This window comes from Neltuma alba, unplaced genomic scaffold (genome assembly GCF_004799145.2).
Source record: "Neltuma alba isolate B1F8T4 unplaced genomic scaffold, ASM479914v2 tig00003187_pilon, whole genome shotgun sequence".
NCBI lineage: Eukaryota > Viridiplantae > Streptophyta > Magnoliopsida > Fabales > Fabaceae > Neltuma > Neltuma alba.
In genome coordinates, this window is record NW_021633178.1 from 444,624 (window position 1) to 458,253 (window position 13,630).

Consider the following 13,630-nt stretch of genomic DNA (forward strand, 5'->3'; position numbering starts at 1 on the left):
CGAGATACAAGCACAAAATGTGGGCATTTTTTTCAGCAAAAATTTTAATAAAATTAATTTGAATTAAAGTTGTTTATATATAATTCATCTATAAATATACCACTTAATATTATTTGCATATGCGAACATATATATCTTTATGTGCATAAATAATTTATAAAAGTAAGTTTGATAGGTCAATAGACAAGGCTTCAAGTAAACAAGTCCGACCCATTTTCGTAAACAGACCTGATTAAATGCTTAAGGCGGGCCTTTTTGTTAAATGGTAAGTCAGACTCGAGATGTCTGAATAGACCAACCAGCTTATTTATTTGTTCTTTTTTTTTTTTTTGTGTTTTTGCCAGCCCTGCCGACTTATTTATGCGTGTTCAATACTCCAACCCTCAATATTAACTAGGGCTCTCAAAGTAAATTCATGGTTACTTTGTGAATCCTGATTTTCATGGATGCTGGAGCTCTAATAAATTAAACATGTGATGGGATTAATATCCAGCCTCTTTGATAGCTCATCATCTCACAAATCTGCGGTCCAGGTCACTCGGCCTTCATTAAAGCTAAACAGATTGGTTAGGACAGCAAAGGGACCCTCTTTTGCTCACATGCAAATAAATTGAGAGCCTTCCCTCCCTTTTTACCCTGACACACACTCTCCCCCCCTCGCTCTTCCCGAGCTATAGCATTCCCTTTAACTCATCCAATCTTCTTCCCTTACCCTTGGCTCCTTTTTCCCGCACGCTGTGTTTCTTGCTTTCAGGAACAAAACAGAGCAATGTCTCACCCCAGAAAGAAGCTTCATTTGAGCTCTGTCTCCGTCAAACTAGGCTGCAGCAGCTGCAGGGGACCAAAGCTCTCTCATATATTCCACCCAAAGCCTAAACCCAAGAACCCCTCTTACCATAAACACAAACTTTACAATCTTTCTTCTTCAAGCCACTGCGACTCCGCCACCACCACTACCACCACCACAACTTTCTCTCCCTATGTCGACTCCTCGCAGTTTTCTGACTCTGATTACTACGGCAATGCGTCGAGGACAGTCGGAGCTTTCGGCAGGGTAGGCGGCGAAGGCGTGGCGGTCGAGAAGGATTCCGACGACCCTTATCTGGATTTTAGGCACTCCATGCTTCAAATGATACTGGAGAATGAGATATACTCCAAGGACGATCTTCGGGAGCTTCTCAATTGTTTTCTTCAGCTCAATTCTCCCTACCACCATGGAGCTATAGTCAGAGCTTTCACTGAGATCTGGAATGGGGTCTTCTCTGTGAAGACCAGTTCACCCAGATTTCACTTCAGTCGCAAGTCACGTGACTTCTGAGTTCTCCACGTGGTGGACAAGACGGATAAGCATTACAAGGCTTCGTTGCTTTGTGCCCGGACAAACTTATTTCTGCTATGCTAACGTTGTATTGTACACACGTCGTGAACTAATGATCACCCAAATGTAAAGTGTCTCTGTTAGTTTTCACTTTTTTGTTTTTGCGAGAAGCTAAGCAGAACTTTACCACAAATGAATGGTTAGTTGTTCATGAAAAGTATTGCCACGTTAAGTTCCATTAACTTTGCGCCAGTTTGTGTGATTGTGGCGTCCTCAGAATGCACCTTCAGGGGACCCGAATCCATGAGTCTGGTAACTTTTGGTCAAAAATGCTTGCTAGGTTTTGCGTGCTGAGCCCGTGGTGAGAAAAGAGTATGCATTGGGATTTGAATTATAATAATTAGAGTGATCTGAGTGAGGAGGAACCGTTGGTTTAATGCTTTTGAATGAGATTAATATAATAAAAAATCGATAGTGACTTGGTACTTTTTCCGATACTGGGTTTTATAGCTTTCTTGCCAGCTAGTATCTGCTTGTTATTGAAGCATATGAAGTTATTCCCTTTACTATTTTCTCTTGTCTCTGCACTCATTGCTGCATTGCGTGCATTTAATTTCGGCTGTGAATTATATGAGCCTCTTAAAGGGAGGAAGACTTCATGGGTGATTAAGGTCTGCAAGCATTTATAATCTGACACAGACTTCTGTATTTATTTTTTATAACTTCCATAACACGGTAATTAAATAATTTCCCTGTATCGAATCTTGATTCGTGATCTAAGAAATTCTGAAGATCACCAGTTGGGATTGATAGTGAAGCGTAATAACAGTGCTGTCATGTACCAGAAGACTACACCAGATACACATGAATATCAGAAGAGTGGGTACCAGTCACAAAACTTATACTAAAAACCCATTTTTCAAGCACTTTCGATCAAGGTTGAACTGAACTGAACTGAACTGAACAGAATTCTACTTTTCAGAGGGTAGTAAAAATTACCAAAACTGTCTATCATATCACCACCACTGTGATCAGTGCTGGCCGTTGCAACTTTTCCTTTGGCGGTGGATGTCCTAAAGGTGGGAATAGTGATTTGATCAGAAAGATAAGAGTTTAGGAAAAGATGCAACTTTTGCTTGGATGATCAGATAAAATGAACAGGAAAAGGAAAAAGCATAGATGGAGACAGTTGAGAATTAGTATTCACTTTTCAGAGAGTTCAATCTATAAATGATAAAAGAAAACCCATCAAGATGTGATTCCAGTTTGTCCATTTTGCAGAGTGGACTCTAAAATGTAGATACGCGATCATTAATAACACTTAAATGTGGTCTACAATCAGTGGATGGTCAAATCTAAAACAGGATAGGATATCTTCATAGTAGAAGCACAAAGGTCCATCGTTCAAAGCAAGAACCATACCACAACTCAAATTGCGACAAAGATATATGCATAACAAACCAAGAAAGCAAGCTATGTCCAACTCAGCATCTTCAAATCCTTGCTGTGGAGAGTAACGTGTTTTCGTTCCATCGCAAGTGGCTGACTCGCGTCATATCATGTTAAAATCGCAGAAATATATGCACATATGTTAACACCATTCAATCATCTCGTTGATTCTATATCATAGTAACTTGGTTTAAGTTGTAGAAATGGAGCTCAGGAGTGAGGACTTACGCACAGCAAGTCACAGCATCATTAAAGGGACATGGACATATTTGATTTAACGATCTATTGGCACTTCAACTAATTTGTGGGGGACATCTGTGCACTTGTGTAGGCCAGGATTAACATGATGTTGTTGCCTTGGTCCATATTAGAGTCATGTCATGAGTTATCCTCATGACAGAGAGAAGTCTCAAAAACTTAAGTTGGTCTTGTCCTGCTGCAAGAAAAGATATAACCACTTCTTCATGTATCCTATATGTGAGTTGGCATTTGGATTTGACAAAAATTAAGATAGCCAAGTCTACATTAATCATTTGCCTTTGTCTTCAAGGATGCCTACACTAAAGCATTAATTAGTTTCTGTTATGTTTTTTTCCTCCCCGAGGGGCTAAGCAGAGGAAAAAATTACTTGGTGAGACCTAATTTCACAAAGGTAGCTCCTGAAAAAAAACTAGGAGAAACAACACTCCACTGACGCAAAATTAAAGTTGAGAGGAGTCAAAACGCACCGGCTGGAAGATGCATCTTTCCTCCTAATTGTGAATGCTAGTTCAGGAACAGATTTGTCTTACAAAAGGAAAAAAACTGAATTAGAGAAAGAAGTAATAACTAACAAGTTGTCCTTTTGAAGTGTAAAGAGTTTTAATGAAGGAGAAATTAAATGAGGGGAAGAGAGACATGGTTTTGGCAACGGCTATAATGGTGGTGGTCAGAATCTGCCAATATTAAAGATTAGCACAGTGATTGGTTTTCCATAGCATATGCAACCATTGTATAGATTTCATCATTACGAACCCACACCCTCCATTACTCTTCTCTGGCAAATGCAAAATGCTTAGAAGTGAGAGCATCACGAGCTCGTCCTTTTTACTGCTTTCCCTTTAATGACTGAATTGAATGCTCCCTTTTTCATCAAGTTTCCCACTTTCTCAACTACGAAGAAGTGACGATACATGACAGCTTAAAGAATAGAAATATGTGGTAGCAAAAGATTAAGTGTGAGGAAAATCAAGATGATAAAAAGCAGACAAGACACTTATCACTTGTCCACAAAACTAACAAAACAGAGTGTGCCCCATCGTTTCCCTCCCAAAACGCCTCACTTCCAACACGTTATGTTGTTAATGTCGTGCTCTTAGGCAGCACGACACGGCTTATTGGGATGAAAGAAAGGTCAGTTCCCGGTAGTGTACTCAATGACTCCAAGCCTTAGGGTTAACATGATACTGTTTGATATAACACGCAAAATTTGCTGTTCAAATTAATTTCAATAATTTATATCAAATCACAACTTCTGAGGGCCTGGTGTTTTCCTCACTACTTGGGCTGGCATGTAAGCCCATGTAAGAGATCCAGAGATGTGAGTTCCATTTTCAAACGATCTATAAAATTCTCATACGAAAGAAAAAAAGTTACAGAAGACGACAAGAAAATTGACTGGCATAAAATCATGAACTTTTCTTTTACATGATTAGAGAATTGACATGTCGTGGGAGAGTTTACCGTTTAGTGACAAGTGATGACAAAGAAAAAATTAGTATGACATGATGAAGTACGATGACACCTAAAATTTAGTCTGGAGGGGGAAAGGCTGGAACCTGAAGCACAGGTCCCCATCCCATCAAAGTTTCGGCCAAGAAAACAACACAGAAACATGCTAATCTGAGGACATAACTTTTGCCTTTTTGTTTGCTCACATGGCTTCCAATAGGGTAAACTTTTCCGCTCTGACCATCTCATGGCAAGTTATACATTACCCGCAGCTTCAGAAATTTCAATTTTGAATATTGTGCCTTCCCCACACATGTGGTGGTGACGAGACTTGCGTATTTCTCATCCTCATCTGAATCGACCTACGTTTTTCACCCCGCAAGCTAAAATCTCGTATTGTTTCACTTCCATACGTGTAACACGCTACCCAGCGATTTGTGCAGTTATTAATATATTAAATAACAATTAAGGGGCTTTTAACATTAATTAAGAATAAGTTTGCATGCGAAAGGTAGGTGAAGGATAAATCTGGGGGATCAGGTTTTCAAAGGAATAAACAAAGGAACATCGACGATCCTAAGCATTGGTCCCCATCCCCTTCTCCACCCTCTCTATAAAACACACCAGTTTCATTTTCCCACACAAGGTGCTTTTTATCAGGAATGATTATTCCTTGTTATAAGTTACTAACTGAGTTACGTTTACATTTTTTTAAAATTATTCCTATTTAAAATTTGATACAATTGTTTCCTCTCAAAATATAATTCAAGATTTTAAATAAAGATAAAAATTTTTTAAAAAAATTATTTTCAAACAGATTTAATAACTTGATATTTTTTTAAATTCTGATAAATTTTGACACCACAGTGTTATTTGCTTATTTTTCACCGTGCTGCTCTTATTGGCACTCAATCATCAACTTTGGTACATAATTAATTCACCCACATCATGCCCAATGCGTCAATGCCCTCAATTCACCTAATCACTACGATTCCCTTCCATTATATTTATATGTAGTTACGTAGAAAAATGTGTACGCATCCTGTAGGATAATAGAAGCTCCTGTACTCTAAAGCTGCGGCTACTATTGAATATATATATATATATATGTATATAATAGAGCCTATATATTAATATCTACTTACATTGCTGACCGTGAATTCGTGATTATGTATGGGACCTAGACAATCATATACAATCACTGGGTTTAGAAGCTTCGCAGCTGGACCGGAATCTTAGGGGAGGAATCTATGCAGACAAAGTCTGGATTTATGAGCCTTCACCCATATTTAACTCATTAATTAATTGGTTCACAAACTTTGTCGCCTTATGTTCATTTCAGTAAAACATGTGTTCCTGACTTCTTGTCAATCCCAGAACGGCATGTTCATTCAAATTTAATTACAAAGCTCGTCATGTTCGTCTTTGGGTACGGGTAGCTATACAATAGAAAAAAGAGACACGAGTATTTAAGGATTATCTTCTAGACCTCGCAACCTATCTTTCTAGGTCGTGACTTCTGAAAATTAACATTACTTATCTGATTTTCTGAGACCCACAGACTTCAGTGTAGGGAGTCGCATTCAGAATAGAGCCCAGAATAAATGAATAGATATTTGAAATCTAAGGATGACAACGAGATCTAGTTTCAAAAATGGACATTAAGTGACGAGGGCCATTAAATAGTAATGCTTTTCTTTCTTCTTCTTCTTCTTTTTTCCCACATTAAGAGAGAGTGGATAGGGAATGCGAGTGGTAGGATTTTGGCAATGTATTCCTCAAGGGACCATTAAGTTTCAATACTGGTAGTGACATTCTCTATACTCCTTTTGTTTTTTCTGGCACTTGAAAATGAATGATAAAGATATAATATCTTTTGTGCCATTAGGTAGTGGTAGGCTCCTTCGCTGTCCTTCCAGGTTACCAATTTACAGAGAGAGAAAAGAAATCACACAAGGATATGAAAATTTTCAAATCCACAGCCTCCCTCTAGTTAGTCCAATCATTCTAGACATTACTGAGGTATAAATGACAGTATTTTGTACTCTTCCTGAATCTTAGCAGGCAACTCCATCAGATTCTCCAAACCACGAATTATCTTCCAAAAACTCCTACATAAAGACAATGTTTTTCCAACCCAAGTCCATATACAAACACATACGTTTATTTATTTCATGATACATGTATAATACAACACTGCTGCTTGTTGCAGGTGAGTTCAGCTGAACCAAGCCAAAATTTTGTGCTGGATCTGTACTCATCCTTTTTTGAAAAAACAGTGGCGAATTCAAAATGAACGGCTACGATCTCTGCCATCTCACGGGTAAAGCATCAAAAGGAGGTCTTTTGACTAGCAGAGCAGCTGCCAGGGTACGTGGGGTTGCATTGGATCACAGTCATATATTTTATGTCTCAAAAAGATCAGTAAATGAAGTTGCAGAATTGCGTAATAAGTTAGCTTCCCATGGAACTCTGTATATGTCATAAATAATAGAATGCCGTTGAAGCAAAGGCTTACCTAACCATCTCTCTACGCTATACTTTCAGTTTCTTCACTACTCACAAATAGTACGTTTATTGATTGCGGAAACGTCATGCCCCTCCTCCCTCCTCTTTTGCCATCGTTTTGAGAAATAGGATGCGACTGTCTACTTGAACATTCCAGATTTGACATTATTCGCCTTTGAACCACTCAGAATGACAAAAGTTTATGCTTTCCCCATTTCAGATTATACATAAATGTACATATATTCAAAATAATTACCAGAACAAAAGCCCCATCCAAAAAAGTTTCCTTCCATGCTGATAAGGATATATGAAGTGTCAATCTTTAATCCTGATACTCAACTATTATTCTTATCTCTCATTAACTTCATTTAATTGTTGGTAATTTGTACCGGTTAGTCGGTAACAATAAATTGAAAGTTGAACAATCAAATTGACATAAGTTAAGGAATTAAAAGAATAAGATTAAACCGAAATTTAATTTCGCCCCAACATTTTCGCCATAGGTGTGACTCACCCGTATGAACAACAAAAACACACCGCAGATATGAACGCCTTGGATCAAAATTCCAAAAAGTCTTGTAATAAGGTGTACATACAACTCTCGCAGCATTTGAAATTAAATATTCAAACAGCTGAAGAAGAGGAGGCCTCATCTTCATGTTTAATCTCCTGCTTCGCTCTAACATCTTCCTCAACTTCCAAACACGAAGCACAAGGAGTAGTAAAAGAAGAAGAGGGGGAAGAAGAAGTATACAAAGAGAGAGGAGAAGAGGGGGAGTGAGAAGAAGCAGAAGATGGGGAAGAAGATTCAGAAGACAAAGAAAGAGCGAGCAATAAATCAACGAAAGCACCCATGATATAGCCGTGATTGCTCTTAGCGTTGACCCTCAGATACCAACACAAGAGCTCCTCGAGACTGTCCCAGTCCTTAACTTCGTGAGCCTCCACCATCTCCTCCATTGATTTGCGAAAATCCACGAAGGGATCCTGGGATTCCATGGACAATACGAGGGTGTCTTTGTATGTCGAGGTTGTCGCTGATTTAGCCTCTAATATGGAGCTGGTTGGGTCTGGCTCAAAGAACAAACGATCCGATGATCTCAACCCGCCGCGAATCATGGCCTCGATTGGATCGGGTGCATCGTCGTCGGGGAGGTCGAGGTAGGCGGAGTTGATGGTTTTGAAGAAGTCGGAGGAGGAGGCTCGGAAAGAGAGGGTTCTGGGATGGTGACAAGAAGGCCAAGACCAGGAGGAAGAAGACGACCTTGGTTCTAAGGTTTTGAGAAGAAAGGGAATAAGCTTCATTTTCTTGCCCATGTATGCGTATGGGCGGTTGTGTGGGGTTCAAAAGAGTGATTTCTTTTTGAAGGTTCAGAGAGGGGCGAAGTGACTTTGATACTCCATGAGAGAGCATTAATGGGAGAGTCAGGTATGGCTGTAGAGAGAGGGAGGGAAGGAGGGGGGATGAGAGAGAGAGATTTTAAAGCAGAGGCGGGTCGACTTGGATAGCGGCAGGCACGGCTGGGATAACTTCAGTTTCAGCACGTCTTGGCTCTCACAATTAAAATCGAGGGAAATTTCGCCAACCCAACAAAAATAACTCAATTTAGGATCACTTAAAATATTTTCTTGGATTTTGTTTCGATTTCTACCTCTAAAGAAGTATACTTTTATATAGTTTTTATTTATTTATAAAAGTCTGGTTTGGGATGAGAAGAATATAATTTTATTGAATTTGTAAAATATATTGACATTAATAGAAATTTTATCTTAATAGTAGCATTCAAGTTATCATCAAACTGATCGTGATAAGTCGGCCGATTTTATTTTATTTTATTTTTTCATTGTGAGAGGGGGTAATCTGGTTTTTTGTTTTTGAACAAAGGTTTTAGAGGGCTATTAATGAAAGAAAGCCTTTTACTTTATTATTTTCTATAAAGTGCTAGCGTTACCATTAAATGTAGTCAGTCGTTCAGTGCAGGATAATTTCTTGAGCAATATATTCTACTGTTTCTTAAATCTTCTTCAATCTTCACCGTCCAGATTTGAATAACTTCACGCTCAGCTTAAAATATTCTTTCCAATCGAAGATTGAAGTCCCAGAACAAAGATGTGTTTTGTTTGAATATATTATAGTTTATTTCTAAGATATGAACCAAGCAAATATGCTTATGAGTTCTTTTTTAATATGTGTAGACAGTGCAATGTTCATTAAAAAATGAAGCACGGGGTTAATTATGTAATCTGACTGCAAACTAAAAATGAAAAAGAGAAGAAAAAAAAAAGATTCGTTCGCTTTCTGATCGAACCAGGCAATTTGAAGACCGTTAAAAATAACTTCCCATAAAAATATTTCCAGCCACCAAGATGTTACACCAGATACAATCGATAATAAGTTTAACGTTGAATATTTATTAAGGATTTGGTTGCCCACTGGTTATTGCAAACGTTCGTGCACCACTTGTGGAAATATCGACCTTTACTTATGGATGAAATGTCCCTCTAAATAGGGTCATATTTGAAGAACGGGCAACGTAAGCATCATAGCATTAAAAATAAAATGACAATAATAAGATGCCCGATTAGTCAAAACTGCAACCCGTGGAGGGATGGACTTTGGTTTTTTTGTCTTCATCTTTGACAGACAGGAGCAAACCTCGCTCTCGCCCCATTGATTTCAATCTAAAACTCCATTTAAGGCCAAGAGTTTCGTGTACGGCTTTGGTCTTTAGTCTTTCATGGTAATTAAGTTAAGTTAGCCATTTAAATGGACGATTAAGTTATAAGCCCAAGAGCGAAATTGCAGAAGAAATAGAAGGTATTGTTTTGTTCCGTCTCTTTTTCTTTTTCATGTACATATAAGGAGACCGCTTATGAGTGGAAGGGGAGGTGCTACACTTACACATGCCATGACTCTGGACCCAAAAAATAAAATAAACAAATAAAAAGAAAGACGTACAAGAACTGAAATATATGTGAATATTATGTTTCCAGGAGGGTGGCAAATGAGACAAAAAGGCCATTTTTGCTGGGTTTAGATAATTAAATTGTTATGGGAATTCACACCATATATTTTAGGGGCTGAATATCAACATTGAAAGGTCTGTCAGAAGTGGATAGAATCTCCCAAGGTGCCCCCATCGTGGCACGGCTCGCTTGGTTTTGAGAAATGTGAATCTCAGTAAACTCTGCTGCTCACTGTGACTCCAAATTTATTTCGTCTAAGAGATTAAAACTCCCCCCTCAACGAAACCTAGAGGTTAATTTTGGAGGGAAAGCGAAGGATTCAAAAGAAGGGTGATAAAATGGCAAATGGACCATAATTATTGATGTACACAAAAACGATTCGAGTGTGACAAATTAAGTTGGAACCCTTCACGTGCCCCCCGGAGCGGTCCACACAGCGGATTAAGACCCCTTGAGACGCAGACACCAACAGTGACTATCTGTGATTCTCAGACTATATTTTGTTTCAAAAAAAGAATAAAATCCCTACGATATAAGGGACTCTCTTTTTTTTATTTTTTTAGTGAAAGGAAACTCTACTCAAAGTTATATACAGGGATCAGAAAACAAGATTGCAAGAACAAGCGATAAAAGTAAGGGATTCTGTTCAAAATCTATAAATCGATGAATATGCAACTAACAGTATTAGATTAATAGATTCTGTACAAAACCCCTTAAAACGAGCTGCACTGTTCACATATCTTATAAACAGTACAACCATAAATATATCCACCAAGTGCGGGTGTGGGCAATAAACCGCACCAAAAATTGACACCTTTAAAGTCCTCCCATATTTAATCGTGCTGCCACTAATACCCCACAACACACGTGTACAAGTAATCTGCTCCCATGATTTAAAATTTCTGAGTGCATCACTGTAAACTTTATATTTCGGTTGATATTGATGTAATTATCTCAGTTGGTGACACTCATTAACTGTTTTAGAAAGCCTTTCAGACCTCAAGCAATTTGGTCACTCTCATAGTTGTGCAAGTCATCTAAGGTCAATTTCAGGCTAACATCAATGATGGGATCAGACATCAGATGATGTGTGACCCACACATGTGTGATGCCCAGGGCAGAAAGTTCTAGTTTATACAAAAAAAATTCAGTGAGAAATTAATGTAGTCTTAAGTAGTGTTTCAGCGAACCTGCGTTGTCCAGGACGAGTAAGGTGGCCCATTGCTGAGATTATGGCCGAAACAGGCCAACCCCAACCTTGACATCACAGATTATAAATCTCGTCACTGTTAGCTCCCAACGACCCTCCAATAAAACCAAATTTAAAGAGTGGATGATTTATCTACAACCGCCAAAAGCTTTCGAGTCCTGAGATTCTCGCCTCATTCAATTACCAACATCACTGATGTATTTTGCAAAAGTGATGCGAATCATCAAAATGCAGAAGCAAAAGGATCCAACAGATTACACCATAAATCAAAGCCTGTCGTCGCAAGAGCAAGTATAACCAAGGCAGGAAATTAAAGATTAAAAGAAAAAAATGCCAGAGACATGAATAATATTACTCAGGCCAAAAAGAAAACTTCCGATACAGAAGGCAGCCTGAGAAAAGCCATAGCTTTGCCAGCAGAATGATAAATTCCAGAACGCCACTATGCCTAGAGCTTTGTTGGTCATCGGAGGCACGTGAGAAGGAAGTGATCAAGCATGTGTGAACTTCACTTGGATCCTTAAAAGTTCACCTCAGAGGAGAGGACCAATTGGTCCGAAGCCTGCATCATGATGCAAACTTCGCTTTATCCACTTGTCTAAACTATCTCAGGATGAAGCCAATCCTTCTCCACCAGAGGCTGAGACCACAAAATATTCCCAAGCTGCTCGTCCGAGTTCTGACGTAGGACGGGACGGAGCATGCCAAACTAAATGCAATAAGAGGGAATCAAAAGGCGGACCACGTCCAATTGCTTGGATCAACACGTCCCTGAAGGCTGCTACGTTATGACCCCACTGCCACTTCACACTTTGACTCACAATGAAACAAGATATCCAACCATCCCTTTTCACAAGTAATCTTTCACGCATGGCCTTATGGAACATGTACGTGCTTGCAGGTTTGCAAAACCAATGTGAAATATATCTTCGTAACGACATTCAACCAAGCTAAACTTAAGTCTTCAGAGGCTAATATACATAGGCATACAAGGCTTGTCCAGTTCATACAGGGGGAGCTAGTCTATTAACGATACCCTTCCAGAACTGTTGTTGCTCTCTATTGGGCATTGGGCAAGTTAACTTGTTGACTCCCACACTATGTTCCCATGCATCATATTGTATTGGAGATTATTATCTCTATATTTAAACAAATAATAAATAATTGAGGCTTTAGCATTGCTAGAAGAATACTACACACAGAGGAATCCGACCTGAATCTAGGTGGTTTATTCTAAATGAATGCCAAGCACCAACTTCTTTAATCTTTTTAATCTGCTCAAATTAATTTCGCATCTGGAAATTTCTTATACAGGCACAGGTTTACTATCCGCGGTCATTCTCATAGTCAGGATAGAAAGTGGCGCTAAGCTTTATACCACCAAAGAGTTTAGGATGAAAGAACAAATCTGATTAAGAATATTTGATGCACATCAATGAAAGAATGTCTGATTTAGTATTTAAGTTATACAGATCAATGAAGGTCACATGCGATCCAAGGAGAAACTCTAAAAAACTAAACAACGCTACTATATAAAGGAGCACAAATTATCAGTCAAAAAGCAAGCAAAGACCCTTTTGGCTCGTCCCCTAAACAAACCAACCAACAATCAGCACGAGTTCATGAAAAACCATACTCTTCTGCACTTCTTTTTTAACATGATAAAATAATCATTTCAGAATAACCTGAGCATAAACCAGACACAATCAAAATAAGCAGTCGACAAAAATAACTGGCATGACTTGCTAAATACCTTTTCAAGTCCAAGATCTTCAATCGAGATTTTAAAAGACAACATAAATCTCTCTTGAACTCCTAAAATTAGGAAGGCAAATAATAAATATGTCCCAAAGAACCACATCCAAATTGTTGCTACAAGGGATTACGAGTGCAATCGACCAGACCGACAACCAAAAAAAAAAAAAAAATCAAGACTATCCACTCCATATTGATGAACAGAGGTAAAGCCATCTGGCAACATCATTTGAAAATATTGTGGTGACTAATGGGTTCTCACTGGTCTCAAAAAAAAAAGAACAAGAAAAAGAGAACACGTGCGTTCCAAACTAGTCCTGCTGACTTGCAAATGCCTTTTCTGTAATCAGTGCAAATCCGTCATCGCTACAACCAAATGGTGAAATCTGCGCTTTCGCTTCTTCGCCCTTTCCTTTTTGCCTTTCCTTTTCTTTTTAATTGGTATCTACATAACCACGAGTATCGATGGACCAAAAACAAAGTAAAATTGGTCCTAACAAAATCTCATTGTAAACAGCGATTCCAAGGCGTAAAAAATTAATAAGTACGAAACTGATGATATTTGTGTAGGAATACTAAAGCAAAATCATGTTAGGTTACAACTTTGCAATGTCAGATCACTGCAATAGAAGTTTAGCGACCCTAAACATCAATAATACTGCTAAGATTCCTTGTTGGAAGATTTGCCCAAATGCTAAACTGCTTCTGTATCA

General features: G+C 38.5%; 2 protein-coding genes across 2 annotated transcripts; one reads left to right on the forward strand and one right to left on the reverse strand.

Moving 5' to 3' along the window:
• The first annotated feature begins 769 nt into the window (after positions 1–769).
• Positions 770–1,477, forward strand: LOC114740780 (transcription repressor OFP6-like). The gene has a single exon (XM_028928999.1). It carries the CDS (start codon positions 770–772, stop codon positions 1,316–1,318), a length of 549 nt encoding a protein of 182 aa, XP_028784832.1. The 3' UTR covers positions 1,319–1,477.
• Positions 1,478–7,428: 5,951 nt separating this feature from the next.
• LOC114740779 (transcription repressor OFP15) lies at positions 7,429–8,427 on the reverse strand. Its single transcript, XM_028928998.1, has one exon. The coding sequence runs from the start codon at positions 8,300–8,302 to the stop codon at positions 7,610–7,612; it is 693 nt and encodes a 230-aa protein (XP_028784831.1). The 5' UTR covers positions 8,303–8,427; the 3' UTR covers positions 7,429–7,609.
• Positions 8,428–13,630: the final 5,203 nt, after the last annotated feature.